The sequence below is a fragment of the Mangifera indica genome, unplaced genomic scaffold (genome assembly GCF_011075055.1).
Source record: "Mangifera indica cultivar Alphonso unplaced genomic scaffold, CATAS_Mindica_2.1 Un_0004, whole genome shotgun sequence".
In the NCBI taxonomy this organism is placed as follows: Eukaryota; Viridiplantae; Streptophyta; class Magnoliopsida; order Sapindales; family Anacardiaceae; genus Mangifera; species Mangifera indica.
In genome coordinates this window covers 85,367-101,999 of record NW_025401096.1, presented here as the reverse complement: position 1 = coordinate 101,999, position 16,633 = coordinate 85,367, and the positions used below count along the sequence as shown (strand labels likewise).

At 29.7% G+C, this 16,633-nt stretch overlaps 2 protein-coding genes across 2 annotated transcripts; both read right to left on the bottom strand.

Moving 5' to 3' along the window:
- Window positions 1-737: 737 nt before the first annotated feature.
- Window positions 738-2,399, bottom strand: LOC123205398 (probable peroxygenase 5). Its single transcript, XM_044622342.1, has 5 exons — window positions 2,167-2,399; window positions 1,980-2,065; window positions 1,632-1,726; window positions 1,173-1,298; window positions 738-1,023 (listed from the first exon to the last, which is right to left on the bottom strand). The coding sequence occupies exons 1-5, from the start codon at window positions 2,336-2,338 to the stop codon at window positions 891-893; spliced, it is 612 nt and encodes a 203-aa protein (XP_044478277.1). The 5' UTR covers window positions 2,339-2,399; the 3' UTR covers window positions 738-890.
- A 9,297-nt stretch (window positions 2,400-11,696) lies between these two features.
- LOC123205397 (probable peroxygenase 5) lies at window positions 11,697-13,730 on the bottom strand. The gene is made up of 5 exons (XM_044622341.1): window positions 13,506-13,730; window positions 13,328-13,413; window positions 12,554-12,648; window positions 12,101-12,226; window positions 11,697-11,951 (listed from the first exon to the last, which is right to left on the bottom strand). Exons 1-5 carry the CDS (start codon window positions 13,672-13,674, stop codon window positions 11,819-11,821), a joined length of 609 nt encoding a protein of 202 aa, XP_044478276.1. The 5' UTR covers window positions 13,675-13,730; the 3' UTR covers window positions 11,697-11,818.
- Between the last annotated feature and the right edge of the window lie 2,903 nt (window positions 13,731-16,633).

Genomic DNA, 16,633 nt, shown 5'->3' with positions numbered 1-16,633 from the left:
TATCATATTGTCTCAGTCAATCACCTTGGATTCATGATCGTCAATTCTTTCCAACACTTTGTTATCTCCGATCATCGTCTCTTTTACCACTATCATTGTTTGGTATCCTCATCATCTTCCATTTGCTATCCTTGTGAAGATTGGTTTGCATTTGTTGGTTGATGTTAATTAAGTGTGAATTAATTTTTTTCATTGAAATTAGAACAAAGTTGAGTTGATTGGTATATTTACGGTCGAATAGAAGTTCATTTCGATCTGATTATGGTTTGATCGTTAGTAGAGAATTTGATTGAGTTGGTTTGATTTTGTGCATATTCAGTGTTTTTAGAATTTGGGTAAAAAATATTAATTACTTTTTAGAATATAAGTACTAACCATTGACATATTCCATAAGAATAATATTATGTATATATATTTTAGGTATATAAATATATACACACTTGTGTATAATTATCATATGATTAAGTGTTATTTTATTTTTAATTTAAAATTAATCAATTGTCATTTCCAACAATAATGACCATCATATATTATTTCATGATTCTTTTTTTGTTTTTTGCAATGCTCTGTTCATATTGATAGATCTCAATTGCTAATCACACACGTATCAACAATGAAATCACATGTGTGATTGAAATTCACTTTTTGACAAATTTGATCAAACATTGATTAGTTTCATTTTGATGCATAAATCTTTATTTTTTTGCTGAATTCAACAAGCATAATATCAACTCAGATTCATCAATGTCAAATATTTTTCATTGAAATTCATCGAATTGTCAATATTCTCATACAATTTATTTAATTTCATAAGAAGAAGAAATGAAAAATATATGAAAACATATCACCATTAACGCAAAATGCTACTGGATTTAGGCTTTCTTTTTGGCTTATTTTTTCCCCTCCTCTAATTGGTAAAATAGGCTTCCATCATAAATAGCTTTTACTGTTTCTTTATGCAACAATCCATCTTTATCTTTGCATAGATCGTATAAGACCTTCCATTCTGCGAAACTTGCAGCCCTGTAATGTTATGCATGAAAAACTTTGTTTTTAGAATTTTTCATTAAAAAAAAATAAAGCAACATTTTTTCCGTATGTTTGGTTAAACTTTAACCCTAAATAATCTACTTGTTCGATATATACAAAGAGGAATGAAGAAGAAAACTAACCATCCTTGGAAATCCTTAGGTTGTCTATTTGCCTTGAGCATTTCCATCAATTCATTCGATGTTAAAGAGTCATTGTGTGCATGTGCATGCTTGCTGAAAATTTCTTCAAATTTTGCAGGAACAAACCTACGAATTTATGTAAAATAATTAGATAGATACATCCATACAACCCTCCCTCCATCATTAACTTAGATTGAATCTAACCCTAATAGTAACACCTTTTATCAAAGTCATTGAATATAATTCTCAACTATTTAATTATTGTCATTGTGCAGCTTGCATAACATAAATTAGTTTTATTAATTTATTAATACTTCCCCAAAACAGTTTCAAATTACACTTTTAATAATGAAACAAGATTGATATATAAATAAGAACAAGGCATCCTAATCAAAATAAAATTTGAAAAAAATAACAAGAAATAATATTTAAAGGAACAAATTGATATATGAAATATACCTTCCTTGAGCATCATAGGTTCCCGAGTCGCTGCCATGCTTGCCTTTCGCTATATTTTTAACCACGATTGGGAGTTTAAGATTGGGCAATTTACCCTGCCATTTTTAATATTGCAATAAAAAATTATCATGGATGATGACAAAGATTGACAGATTGACCAACACATTGTGAATATCGAAATTTGAAAAATGCTTTAGATTAACTATTGACATCCCACAGTACTAATCTCAGGGTATGTACATGGTGGATTCAATCTGAGTAAAAATAAACTGAAATTGTTTCAATTCGAGTTTGGCGAAATGTAAAATGAGACAAAAATTATCGTGGGAAATTTACATCCAATGTTACCTCGGTAGTTTTAGGACTGATTACCATGTGGATCAGCGTGGCACTAGCCTTGGCTAACGATGGGTTGAGACCGATTGCTATCATGCCTTTAAGATCATCAAAAAAAAAAAAAAAAAAGATCTTTTTCACAGAAATTTAAAAAAAAAAAAAAGAAACTTAATGAAGGTGAAGAAGAAAGTAGAAAGACCTTCAACGGTTTCCGAGAGATAAATTATCCCGTCATGATCCCGATCGAAGAAAGAAACGTGTTTCTGTAGGGCATCTTGTTCTGCTGGAACGTATGCTGCAAGTTCTGCAGAAAAGGCAGAAGAAGCCATGAAGAAGAAGAAGAAGAAAAAGGAGAAAGGCCAGGAACTCATTGTGTTTGGATGTGAACAAAAGTGGCTGCTGCTGGTGAGAGGCAAATCACACAGCTATATATAAAGCAAAAAATGGGATAATTGTATATTGTAAAAGTTATAACTGATTTAGTTTCCTTGTATATATATCCTAATTTGATTTCGTTTCCTTGTATGTGTTAATTAGTTTTGTTTAGTTTCCTTGAAAACGAAAATAACAAAAAAAAAGAAAAATCTGTCCTTAATTGGTTCTTAACGACCCTATTAAATTTACTCTTTTGTTATGTCTGAAACCTCACGCGTATTTTGTAATTTTATATAATAAAATTATATATTTATATTTTTTAGACAAAAATTATATAGTCATATGAACACATTAATTATGTATTAAATTATATATTTAAAACTGTATATATAAAATATTATTTTATTTTATGATAGTCCAAAGACTTATCTCCCCTCAAGGTTTAATCTATGGATTTTTATTCATTAATTTTAAAAATTTTAAATACCGTCTATCATCTAACACTATTAACATCTTTGGTTAGTTTAATTATAAAATGCTGATTTATCCTTTTATATATATATATATATATATATCATCGACCGGATAATAATAATGTAAATTTGTGTGCATAGTGGGCTGAATAAATAAGAAAAGTACAAGTTACAACAACAAAATAAACCAACAGGGAAAGCTGCTTGAATTGTGCAATTTCACACTCATTGCTCACTATGAAACATCATTGCAATTACTCTTGTTGATTTTCTGGACCTGCTCCTTCATATGACCATGCCATCCGATCCACTCCCTCAACCTCAGCCCTTCATCACTCCTTCCCCTGTAGCTCTACGCCTGCACTACCAACACCACGATCCTATTGTCTCTCGCCTCCTTCCACCACTGTTTGCCGCCTTCTCCTGTCTCCTTATTCTCACCTTCTGCTTCTGCAATAAACTCACCAAAAAACGCACCGTTTCTTCCGACTCTAAACCTCCCCACCGCTTCTCCTACTCCCTCCTCCATTGTGCCACCGACTCCTTCTCTCCCTCCAACCGCCTTCGCCAAGTTGGCTTCGGCTTCGTCCTTCAGGGAATTCTCCCGTGCTCCTCCCCCTCGACTCTTCACCAACATGTCGCCGTTAAAGTCATGGACTCTGGATCCTTACAAGGCGAACGAGAGTTTTATAACAAATTGTTCTTTGCTCCGACCATTGAATCAAACGATCACATCATTTCGGTTCTGGGGTTTTCATCCGACTCCAAATGACATAGAATGTTGTTAGTTTATGAATTGATGAGTAATGGAAATTTGCAGACACTTTGTCGCATTGGAAGTGCCTAGAGTTCATGAAGTGGCAGAAGCGGTTTTCTGCTGCAATTGATATTGCAAGGGCAATTGCTTATTTACATAGTTTGAACCTGTCCGTGAATCCATGTGTATGTATACATACATGTTAAAAAAGGGGATAATTTTTTATTAAAATAACAAAAGATATTAATAAAATTGAACAAGAAATGAATATTTAGTTTTTTCAAAATTAAGTCTTTAGAATTTGTTAATGCACTAAATCTTTGATAGGAATAAGTCTTTGTATGCATTAAGATACTGGTTGCGTACCTATTGTATGCATTAATATCAAATGGATCTATATTAAACATCCATAAAAATATAATCATATTTGTTGATAATTTAGATCTTATTGATCTAACTAATCTTGATATTTCAAGACTTCTTTCAAGAGTAAGAACATATATCACTTGACTAGTGATGTGAATGCTAAAGATTATCATAATTAGAATCCATCATATTTCCTTGTTTTAGAGTTATAAATATTATTTCATGCTTTTACTACCATGAACTCTTTCCTTTCATTATTTTGTGTACATTATAATTAATGTAATTTTAAATGAAAGGATATGGACTCTAAAATTGAAGCACTAACTTTAAAAACTGATGATGAAGACATGTGATTGGTGGAAAGTGCAATAACATACATAATTCTTAAGGAAAAGAAAATTTTCCTAACTCTAACATTGATTCAAAGTAAATACTATATTAGGGTTAACAAACCTTATTGAAAGCTTCGAAAGAGCCACGATTCTATTAAAAAATGGGATCAAGTTAAATATCAATGATGTATTATATTTAAGTAGATCTAAAAGAAATCTACTTAGTTTTAAAGACATAAAAAATAATAGTTATCATATTGAAACCATGAGTGAAAATAATATAGAATTTCTCTGTCTAACTGGTAATACCTCTGGAAGAAGGCATATATTAGAAAAATTACTTGCTTTATCATCTGGATTATATTATGTAATCATAAAAACAATTGAAATCTACACAATATCAAATCAAAAGTTCTTTGATTCAAAAGTTTATATGCATTAGCATGATATCCAGGTCACCTAGGATCTACAATAATGTGTAAAATTATTGAAAATTTACACGAACATGTATTAAATAGTCACAAAATTTTCTTGTCCAGTGAAAAAATTTTGCATTGTCTATTCAAAAGGCAAATTAGTAATCAGATGATCTCCTTTCAAAGATGGAGCTAAATCTCCATTATTTCTACATAAGATTCAAGGGGACATATTCTTTGATCAAAAAATTTATATACTTTAGCATGACCATCTAGGTCACCTAGGATCTATAATGATGAGTAGGTTGTTAAAAATTCACATGAACATGAATTAAATAATAATAGGATTTTCTTGTCTAGTGAAAAAATTTTGCATTGCCTATTCAATAGGCAAATTAGTAGTTAGATGATCGCCCTCCAAAGTTGGAATTGAATCTCCATCATTCCTATATAGGATTCAAGGGAACATATATAGACTTATTTATCCATCAAGTGGACTATTTCGTTATTTCATATTCTTAATTGATGCATCTGCATTATGGTCTAATGTTTGTTTATTGCTAGCTTGAAATGTTGCCTTTGCTAAACTATTATCATGTTAAAGATACATTTATTAAATTATCTGATCAAGTTAATAAGACTAAATAATACTAGTGAAGTTACATATAAGAAATTTGATCATTACTGCATGTCTATAGGGATTGATGATTAGTATCTAGTCTCGCATATCCATATTTAAGTGGATTATTTGAGTCTCTTATCAAACGACTTTAGATAATTACATATACTTTATTACTAAAAACTTAATTACTAACTTCTATTTGGGGACATGTTATATTACATGTTGTAGCATTAATTCGCTTACGACCTTTTTCTTGTTATCAATATTCACCTTTATAATTGGTTTTTAGTTACCAACATGATTATATCCTATTTAAGAATATTTGATTGTGTTGTTTATTCCCCTATTGCGTTTTCTCAATGTATTAAAATGAGACCTCAATGTCATTTGATAATTTATGTTGGATATAATTCATCATCCATTATCAGGGTGATCTTTTTATTGTATGCTTTACAAATTGTCACTTTAATGAGACGACATTCCTACCTTTGGAGGAAAAGAAAATGCCTCTTGAAGTTTTACATGAACTCACTTGAATTTATCTATCATATCTCATTTAAATCCTTGCATATCTCAAAGTGAAACTACAGTACAAAGGATAATGTGTTTACAAATTATTGTCAACTAAATGTCTAATGAATTTGTGCATATGATAAAGATGACAAGATCACACATACTAGTTGCCAAAACACCAGTAAGAATTAATGTGACTACTGAATAGTTTGTTTAAGTCGTGGCTGATCAATATACTACATATTAAAAGCATGGCATTGTTACTCAAAAAAAAAAAAAAAAGACAAAGAATCAAATAGATATCAACCATGATGATCCTAAAATGAATGAAAAGGAAAACGAGAATACATAAATATCTATAAATTACTCTTATACAAGAGAGATGTTAAACTGTGAAGTCGTCAACATTGATAATGTATTCTCATACATAGTAGCTATTGTCAATGAATGCCGACAAAGTCATAATTGACCTAAATGGGAAAAAACAATTAAGACAAAATTAATTTCTTTAGTAAAATGTCAAATGTCTAGACTTGTAGTCAAAACACCTAAATACATCTAATCCGTTGGATATAAATGGGAATTTATGAGAAAAAAGAAATGAAAAAAATGAGATTATTAGATATAAAATAAGATTTGTAGCTCAAGGTTTTTCCTAAATGTCAGGTATAGACTCTGATAAAACATATACACTTATGATGAACATAATCATATTCAAATATATCATTAGCTTAACAGTCTTAAAAGGATTAGATATGCGTATAATGACTGTAGTTACTGCTTATTTGTATGAAAATTTAGATACTGAAATTTATATGAAACTTTTTGAAAAATTTAAATTGCTTGAAGCAAAAAGAGTCAATCTAAGAGACGTGTACTTAATTAAGTTACAAAGAGTCTTATATGGATTAAAACAATTTGGAAGAATGTGGTATAATCACCTCGGTAAATACTTGATAAAAAAAGGCTATATAAATGATCTTATATACCCATGTGTCTTTATAAAAATGTTAGAATCGAGATTTGCCATTATAGTAGTATATGTTATGAATTTAATTAGGACTCTTAAAGAGTTCAATAATATTGCTGAATACCTGAAAAAGGAATTTAAGATGAAAGACCTAGAGAAAACAAAATATCGTCTTAGTCTACAGATTGAGCATAACTTAAATAGAATGCTTATCCATTAATCAACATATATTAAAAAAATGCTAAAACACTTTAATATAGATAAGACTTATTTTTTAAGTACCTCAATGGTTGTTCAATCTTTTAATCTAAAAAAAACTCATTTTGTCCTAAAAAAGAAAACAGAAAGATATTCGATCTTGAAATACTGTATCTTAATGTCATTAGTGTCTTATTATATTTAACCCAATACACTAGACCAAATATATCCTTTTTAGTGAATTTATTGGCCTGATTTAGCTCTGCACTAACTCAAAGCCATTGAAACGAAATCAAACATATACTTTGTTACTTATGTGGAGCTAGATATTTGAGATTTTCTATTCTGTCTAATTCCTTAAAAATCCTAATTTGGTTGGATATGTAGATGTTGATTATTTTTCTGACTCTCACAAAACTTGCTCGCTGATGGGATATGTTTTTACATATAATAACATAACAATATCATGACACTTCACCAAAAAAAAACCTTAGTTGCAACATCTTTGAATCATTAAGAGATTCTAGCTCTCAATGAAGTAAACCAAGAATGCATGTGGTTACAATCTGTCATCAATCATATCTGAAATACATGCAATCTTCCTTCCACAATAGAGACCCCTGCCATATTATATAAGGACAATGCATCATGTATTGTCCAAATTAGGGGAGGATAAATTAATGGAGATATAACCAAATATATCTTATTGAAGTTCTTTTATATTTTTGAGCTCTAATAGAGTCAAAAGATTGATATCAAACAAATCGATTTAATGACAATCTTGTAAACTTATTCACCAAGACACTACTGACATCAACATTTAAGAAGTTAGTATATAACATCGATATACAATGACTTAGCAAGCAACCAAATTCATCAAAGGAAGCAAATTCTTGAAATATGTAACATCTTGAACATAATGTCCACTATATTTCTTTTTCCTTCACTAAGTTTTTCTAGCAAGTTTTTAATGAGGTAGTTTAAGACATCCAACCCCATTTTACATGATATTAAATAATTACGTTTCTTTGCTTTGTTTTTTATCCTACTGAGTTTTTCCTTAAAAAAAATTAATGTTATTATCTATAAGTGGTGGAAATTCAAGGGGGAGTATTATAACATAAGGTGGATTTTCCACCTTTGCAGAAGACATTTCCTACCTATGAAGCAAAACAAATATGGGTGGTCCTCAATACATTAAATGACCTTGGGCAGTGACTTGGTTTCATTGGTTGGAGAGGCAATAGAAAAATTGTATAAATAATTCTCCCTACTTTGCATTTTAAGAATGAACTTTGGGTGCATTTTGTTGTAATGTTTTTACTTTCCAATTCTATAGTTCTCACATATTAAAAAACCATATACTAATTTGCTTAGTATATTTTCTTTGCCTATTTAGTTTTAAATTCTTGAAATTTCTCTCTTCAAATTCTTTTAGTCATTTTCTATTATATTTACAACAATGCATTAATTGTGACCAACAGTATTATAAATACATAAAAATAAATTAAGGGATACATAAATAATTCTCCCAAACCTTAGACAACAATATTATGTATTCATCTTTACATATGTATTTAATCATCAAACTAGTTGATGTTTTTATGTGTTCTATGAAATCTCTTATATTTGTTTTAGTCAACAAGTATTCTCATTTAAAAATGTAATGTAATGAAGTTACAATTGTAACCATAACTGTTATGGGTGGATGTGATCTCAGTCGAATCAAGGTTAGATTGTTGTTAGAACAAAACATTTTAGTTTGAATAAATAATTTTCCTCTTGAGAAATGCTTGAGATCGATGATTAGTTGATGTCACCACATTGGATCTCGCATTGCCAATGATTCATCTTCTTCTTTTTCTACTGATAATATTCATTATTAAGCACACTGAATGATTGAGCTTGATCTCAAACTGGTCATTTTTTATTTGAGTTGAGCTCAATTTTGCTATTGTTTGTGAATAGTTCTTGAATACAACCCTAATAACTCCTATATTGTATTTGATAAGATAAGATATAGATACTATGAAATTGTGTATTTATATCATATTGGTATATAATCAATCAACGAATTGGTGTGTTATATTGTTATACCTTGTAAAGCCACTTATGTGAAATGTAAGAAAAAAAATATACTATAGCAATTAGTCTTTTATGTAAGCCCACATCCATGAGAAAAAACTGAAATTTTATTTCTAAATCTATTTCAATTTTGTTTGAAAAAAAAATTAAGGGTCTTAATATGGCATTCGAGATTGCATTCAAGCATCTCAAACTTATCCCTTATAATAGCCCTATGATCATTAAAGTTTACATAATTAACATGCATCTAATCATTTATTAAGCCATATAACTTTCATTAATCTCATCAGAATAGATTGAATTCTATCTTCAAAATACAGCAACTTCAGCAACACATCTTTACACATACATGTAAATATTTTCATCACAAGAATCCATCAAGAACACAATATTATTCAAGTATAATCTACCCATGAATTCAAAAGCAGATTTACAGAGGATCAAACCTCAATCCACAATGAAATTACACATTAAATAGAGGTGTAAAGAATCCTACTTACATTTCCTCCAATTGTTTGAAGATTTGGGCTGCCTTACTTCTCTTTACCTTTTTCATTGCCTTCTCTACAGAAAAACCACATCGAAGCTGCCATAATACCATTGGAATATCAACTCAATCGCTCCCTTTTCTTTCTACAACTATACACACGTTGGAATAGGGATAAAAATCCCGAAAACACAATTAATGTGCCTTTTGAAAACTGCCAACGCCTACACGAGCATGTGTTTTCCCTACACACGATTGTGTATCACTTAAATTCAAACTGATATAGCACTTATCCACTTAGGCTGACGTGGCAACCGACACATTGATGTGGCAACTGACACATGGACATGACCATCCCATGTACAACTGCCCCTCATTTAAATTTCACGATTTGTCATTTAATTCATGACAACTTAACCATACATAACCAATAACATAAAAAATGACTATAATGCCTTGAGACATACCTGTGGATATTACAATAGAATTACAATATTACCCCTAAAAAGTACGTAGGTCAAAAAGGATAAGTATTTTGAATTAGAGGAGGTCGTATGCTTGTGCACCCAATTATGCACGTCCGTACATGCTTATAAGTGGTCACAATGAAGGAAGTATAAGAAGATAAACTGAACATAGACAAAGAAGGACATACCCTCGTGTATGTGACCATGCACGACTGTGCATACTATTAATAAGTATATACGCCCGTAAGGGACAAGTCATATGTAAAAAGAGAGATGTAGACTTGTATTCCTGGTAGTGTACACTTGTAAACTTCTAAAATGAATAGTAAATCATTATCAATTAATATAAGTGTTTAATGTTTTGTTTGAAGGATAGTATGAACTTTTAGGTATATGCTAGTACCCATTATGCTTAAGAGAGAGATAATACTTAGGGCATGAGTTAAATGTTAGGGTGAAAGTTGATGTGAGCCTGAAGTGATCAATGACTTGAGATGTATGCATGCTAGTCATGATTTGAGGCTATTAGGGTCATTATGAGGGGGCACTATAAGTTTATAATCCTTACATTATCTATAGTAGGACATGTTTGCAATAGGACATTGTATCCATAGTAGAGTACCCTTACTTGCAATAAAGCCTAATTCAATTAAGTAGTTTGTAGTGCTATAGATGAGTGGATTGCATAACGATGCTCGCATGACCAAAGTGTTTCTTATGTTTCATATGTTTCGGTTGTTGGATTTGTATTTGATTTTTTAATAGCTACACGATATGTTTCTCATGGATGATGGTGTTTCATGATTTATGACATTCGTTGTTACACTTTTGTGAGTTTTTATATAAGAGGATTCTAGTAATTTGCTATGCATGTTGAATATTTGATGTAAATTAAGTGTATGCATGCTCAATTAGCCTAAGTATGTAGTCTTTAGAGGATAATACTTCTGGAGAGAGGTATTACATGAATTTAGAAATTTGAAATTATGTTTAAACTGGAAATAAATATTAAAATGTAATTGTAGACCCAATTGATATAAATAAAGGTATTGGACCATTTGTGCAAATACCTAATGACTTGGAATGGAGTACTTGAAGGAGCTACTAGAGTTACCATATAAAATCATAACATAATATAACCCCAACCACTTTTTTAACCTCTTGAAAAATATTCAATCCCTCTCTCTCTAAGGAAGAAGAAAAATTGGAGAAAAATTTCTTCTGATGATCTCCTTTTTAACATACTCATTCCTAAGCACCTGTGTGTTCCCTAGTTATATGGGAAAAAGGTGTACTTAGATTGAATGTGTTTTGATTGCATGAAAAAAGCCCACACACATATTATGTCATGATGGTAATTTTCTTTTCGCCCAAACTTTGTTCATGTCGATAAATCTAGATCATCAATAGTTGATCACTTATGTGTGAACTATGAAGTCATATATGTGTTATTGAAATTCATTGTTCGACTAATTTGATCAACATTAATTAGTTTAATTTTGATGCATACATTTTTTTTCCTTTTGCTAAATTCAATTTATATAGTGAACTTAGATTCACAAATATCAAAATTTTTTTATTGAAATTCATTGACTGGTTAATATTTGCTCATACAATTTATTTAAATTTCATAGAAAGAAATGAAAATTATATAAAAACATAAATCAATTAACGTAAAATACTATTAATTGTTCAATTTATTTAAATTTCATAAAACAAGAAATGAAAAATAAATGAAAACATATCACCACTAACGCAAAATGCTACTGGATTTAGGCTTTCTTTTTAGCTTATTTTCTCCCCTTCTCTAATTGGTAAAACAGACTTCCATCATAAATAGCTCTTACTGTATCTTTATGCAATAATCCATCTTTATCTTTAGATAGATTGTACAAGAGCTTCCATTCTGCGAAACTTGCAGCCCTGCAATATTTTGCATTAACATCTTTGTTTTTACATTTTTTCATAAAAAATAATCATAGCGTTTTTGTGTATTTTTGGTTGAATTTTAACCCTAAATAGTCCACTTGTTTCTTATATATGACAGCGAAGGAAAGAAGAAGAAAACTAACCATCCTTTGAAATCATTAGGTTGTCTATTGGCCTTGAGCATTTCCATTAATTCATCCGATGTTAAAGAGTCATCGTGTGCATGCGCATGCTTACTAAAAATTTCTTCAAATTTTGCAGGAACAAACCTACGAATTTATGTAAAATAATTGGACAAATACATCCGTCAGCAACTTAAATCGAATCCAACTATAATAATAACACCTTTTATCCAAAGCGACTGAATATGATTCTCAACTATTTAATTATTGTCATTATGTAGCTTGCATAACTTAAAGTAGTTTTATTAATTTATTGACACTTCCGCCAAAACACTTTCAAATCACTTTTAATAATGCAACAAGATTATATATAAATATATATCACAATAAGAACAAGGCATCGTAATCAAAATAAAATTTGAAAAAAAAATCAAGAAATAATAAATAAAGAAACAAATTGATTATAAAATATACCTTCCTTGAGCATCATAGGTTCCAGAGTCGCTCCCATGTTTGCCTTTCGCGATATTTTTAACCACAATTGGGAGTTTAACATCAGGTAATTTACTCTACACCACAAGGAACCCATATCATAATTTATTAATTTCTGTGTTATATACACCCAATTTTAAATATTTAATAATATACTTAAATGATTTGTTAGTATGTGATTATATTTTACTCTTAATAAAAAAAATCTAATTATATAATGATATATTATCTAAAACAATAAAACTAGATATATAAATAATGATGTGTTATCATGTGATTAAATATTATTATATCTTTAATTTTTAACTATCTAATTGCATAATAATATATTATTGTGTGTATATAAAATTATGTATAAAAGTTTTCAACATTGCATTATTCATAAACAAATATTGATTAAATTTCTGGTTTTCGTTTCTTAGTGCAGCTAATTAAAATTTAACAGTACAACTTTTGGAATTATATCAATTAATTAGGTTGTATTAAGAAACTTAATCAAATAATCAGCATGTTTACTATTGCAATAAAAAATTACGGCTTTTGGAAGTATATTGATTAGTTAAAGATTGACACTGATCGGCCAACACATTCTTGAATATCGAAATTTAAAAAATACTTAAGATAACAATTAACCTCCGACACTGATCTCTGATATGTGTAAGGATGGGTGGATTCGATCTCCATTGAAAATTGACAAACTGAAATTGTTTCAATTTGAGTTCGACAAAATGCAAATAGGACAAAATTTAAAGTTACCTCGGTAGTTTTAGGACTGATTGCCATGTGGATCAGAGCGGCACTACTCTGGGCCGAGAAGGGATTGACACCGATTGCTTTCATACCTGTAAGATCGTCGAAACAAAAAAAAAAAAAAAAAAAAAAAAGAAGAATTAAAAAAAATGAAGCTTAACGAAGAAGAAGAAAGTAGAAAGACCTTCAACGGTTTCCGAAGGATAAATTATTCCGTCATGATTTCGATCGAAGAAAGAAACGTGTCTCTGCAGAACATCTTGCTCTGCTGGAACATATTGTTCAACTTCTGCAGAAAAAGCAGAAGAAGCCATGAAGAAGACGACGAAAAAGGAGAAAGCCCAGAAACTCATTTTGTTCGGAAGTCAACAAAGTTGCTGCAGCAGGCGAGAGGCAAATCACACAGCTATATATAATACAAAAAAATGGAATAATTGTAAATTTGAAACAGTAATAATTGTAAACTTTAGTCAGTTTTCCTGTATATATTAATTTAATTTAGTTTCCGTGTATGGGCTATTTAGTTTTGTTTAGTTTCCTTATACCATGCCGAATTACAATTTACTGTCCTTAATAACAAAAACAACTATGTGCGCACAGTTTGTTATGTCTAAAACGTCATGGGTATTTTATTATTTTCAACAATCTATTTGTCAAATAGTTTTGAATACACAATTGATAAATAGATAGTGTATCATTATATAAATATATTATTTATGTATCTAATTATGTATTCAAAATTATATGCACATAACATTGCTTTATTTTATAACATCTAAGAGGAATTAATGTAAAAGCAATAAATGTTTTTACTCTTTATTATATATTCATGTAACACATTATAATTCATATATACAAATACATTATTTCCTTTCATGGATCACAATGGTTAATATCCTCTTGTGTATATCATTTTTAAAAATTGACCTTTTTCCCTATATCTAGTGTTGTATCTTTTTCATTTTGCAATCACTGTAACTTTGAAACTTGACATTTTTTCCTACTCTTTGATGAGTTACATTGTCTTCTCTGGTGTTTACAACCATACTCGAGTATAACCCCTAACGGTTTTTTTATTTAAAAATATAGAAAAATTGTTGAAAACTAACAGACAACAATTAAACTCAAAATGAGACCCTAATGTCATTTGAAAATTTATGTTGGATATAATTTATTACTCATTATAAGAGTGATCTTTTTACTGCATGTTTTGCAGATTGTTATTTTGATGAGACAATATTCTCATCTTTACAGAAAAAGAAAATGCCTTTTGAAGTTAGACATGAACTCACTTGACACTTATTTAGTATGTCTCATCTAAATGCTTACATATCTTAAAGTGAAACTGTAATGCAAAGGATAATGCGCTTGCAAATTATTATCAACTGAATGTCTAATACATTTGTAGATACGGTAAAAGTGACAAAATCACACACACCAATTGCTAACACATCAATAAAAATTAAAATGACTACTAAATAGTCTATTCAAGTTGTGATTGATTAATATATTACATGCATAAGCATGGTAGACTTGTTGGATTTAAAAACACTGTTGCTTGAAAAGAAAGACAAAGAATCAAATAGATATCAACCATGAGCATCCTAAAATAAATGAAAAACCCATGAAGTGGAACAAATTCATGAAAATTAGGAAAATGAGAATACATAAATATCTATAAATTATGCTTATGTAAAAGAGATGTGGAACCGTGAAACGGTCAACACTGATTATCTACTCTCATACACAATAGCTATTGAAATTATGGATAATGATGATTTTGAATCACGTATTGTGGATGAATGCAAACAAAATCATGATTGGCCTAAATGGAAAAAAAAAACAATTAAGATAAAATTAGCTTATTTAGCAAAACGTTAAATGTTTGGACTTGTAGTCGAAACACCTAAAGACGTCCAACCTGTTAGATATAAATGAGTATTTGTGAGAAAAAGAAATGAAAAAAATGAGATTGCTAGATATAAAACAAGGCTTATAGCCTAAGGCTTTTCCTAAAGGTCAGGTATAAACTTTGATAAAACATATGCAGCTATGATGAATATAATCACACTCAAATATATGATTAGTTTAACAATCTTAGAAAGACTAGATATGCATATAATGGATGTAGTTACTACTTATTTGTATAAAAATTTACATACTGAAATCTATATAAAACATCTTGAAGGATTTAAATTGCTTGAAGCAAAAAAGGTCAATATAAGAGACATGTACTCAATCAAGTTATAAAGATCATTGTGTGGATTAAAACAATTTGGAAGAATGTGGCACAATCATCTTAATGAATACTTAATTTAAAAAAAGGCTATGTAAATGACCCTATATGCCTATGTGTCTTTATATCTGAGACTTTTTTAAAATCATAGTTTGGTTAGTTATACAGATGTTGGTTATCTTTTTGACTCTTATAAAGCCTGCTCGCTGATAGGATATGTTTTCATGTAAAATAACACAATAATATCATGACACTTTACTAAACAAACCTCAGTTGTAAATATCTTTGAATCATTTCGAGATTCTAGCTGTTAATGAAGCAAACCAAGAATGCATATGATTATTATCTGTTATTCATCATATCTGAAATATATGTAGTTTTTATTCCATAATAGACACCTCTTATTTATTATATAAGGAAAATGCACCATGTATTTCTCAAATTAAAGGAGGATACATTAATGTAGACACATATCTCATTGAAATTCTTTTACATTAATAAGCTCTAACAGAATCAAAAGATTGATATCATGTAAATATGATCTAATAAAAATCTGGCAAACTTATTCACCAAGACACTACTGACATCAACATTTGAAAAATTAGTGTATACTATCAATATACGATGACTTAACAAGAAAAAAATTAATCCCATTACAAAGAGGAAGAGCATTTATCAGACGGAGAAAATTCTTGAAATGTGTAACATCTTGAACACAATGTGCATTGTACTATTTTTTCCTTCACTAGGATTTCCTAGTAAGGTTTTTAATGAGATAGTTTAAGATGTCAAATACAGACGGTCCTCAAGGCATTAAATGACCTTGGGCGGTAACTTGATTTCATTGGTTGAAGGGGCAGTAGAAAAATTGTATAAATACTGCTCCCTCCCTTGCATTTTATGAATGAACTTTAGGTGCATTTTGTTGTAATGTTTTTACTTTCCAATTCTATAGTTCTCACATATTAAACAGCCATATACTAATTTGCTTAGTATATTCTCTTCACCTATTCAGTTTTAAATTCTTGAAATTTCTCTCTTCAAATTCTTTCAGTCATTTTGAATTATATTTACAA

Bases quoted from the DNA above. Each gene is read 5' to 3' on its own strand.
- LOC123205398 (XM_044622342.1), bottom strand. From the start codon at position 2,338: ATGAGTTCCTGGCCTTTCTCCTTTTTCTTCTTCTTCTTCTTCATGGCT. The intron at 1,727-1,979 runs GTAACATTGGAT...TAAAAATGGCAG, and splicing joins TCAGTCCTAAAACTACCGAG to GGTAAATTGCCCAATCTTAA. The intron at 1,024-1,172 runs GTTAGTTTTCTT...ATAACATTACAG, and splicing joins CCTAAGGATTTCCAAGGATG to GGCTGCAAGTTTCGCAGAAT.
- LOC123205397 (XM_044622341.1), bottom strand. From the start codon at position 13,674: ATGAGTTTCTGGGCTTTCTCCTTTTTCGTCGTCTTCTTCATGGCTTCT. The intron at 13,414-13,505 runs GTCTTTCTACTT...ACGATCTTACAG, and splicing joins TCCTTCGGAAACCGTTGAAG to GTATGAAAGCAATCGGTGTC. The intron at 11,952-12,100 runs GTTAGTTTTCTT...AAAATATTGCAG, and splicing joins CCTAATGATTTCAAAGGATG to GGCTGCAAGTTTCGCAGAAT.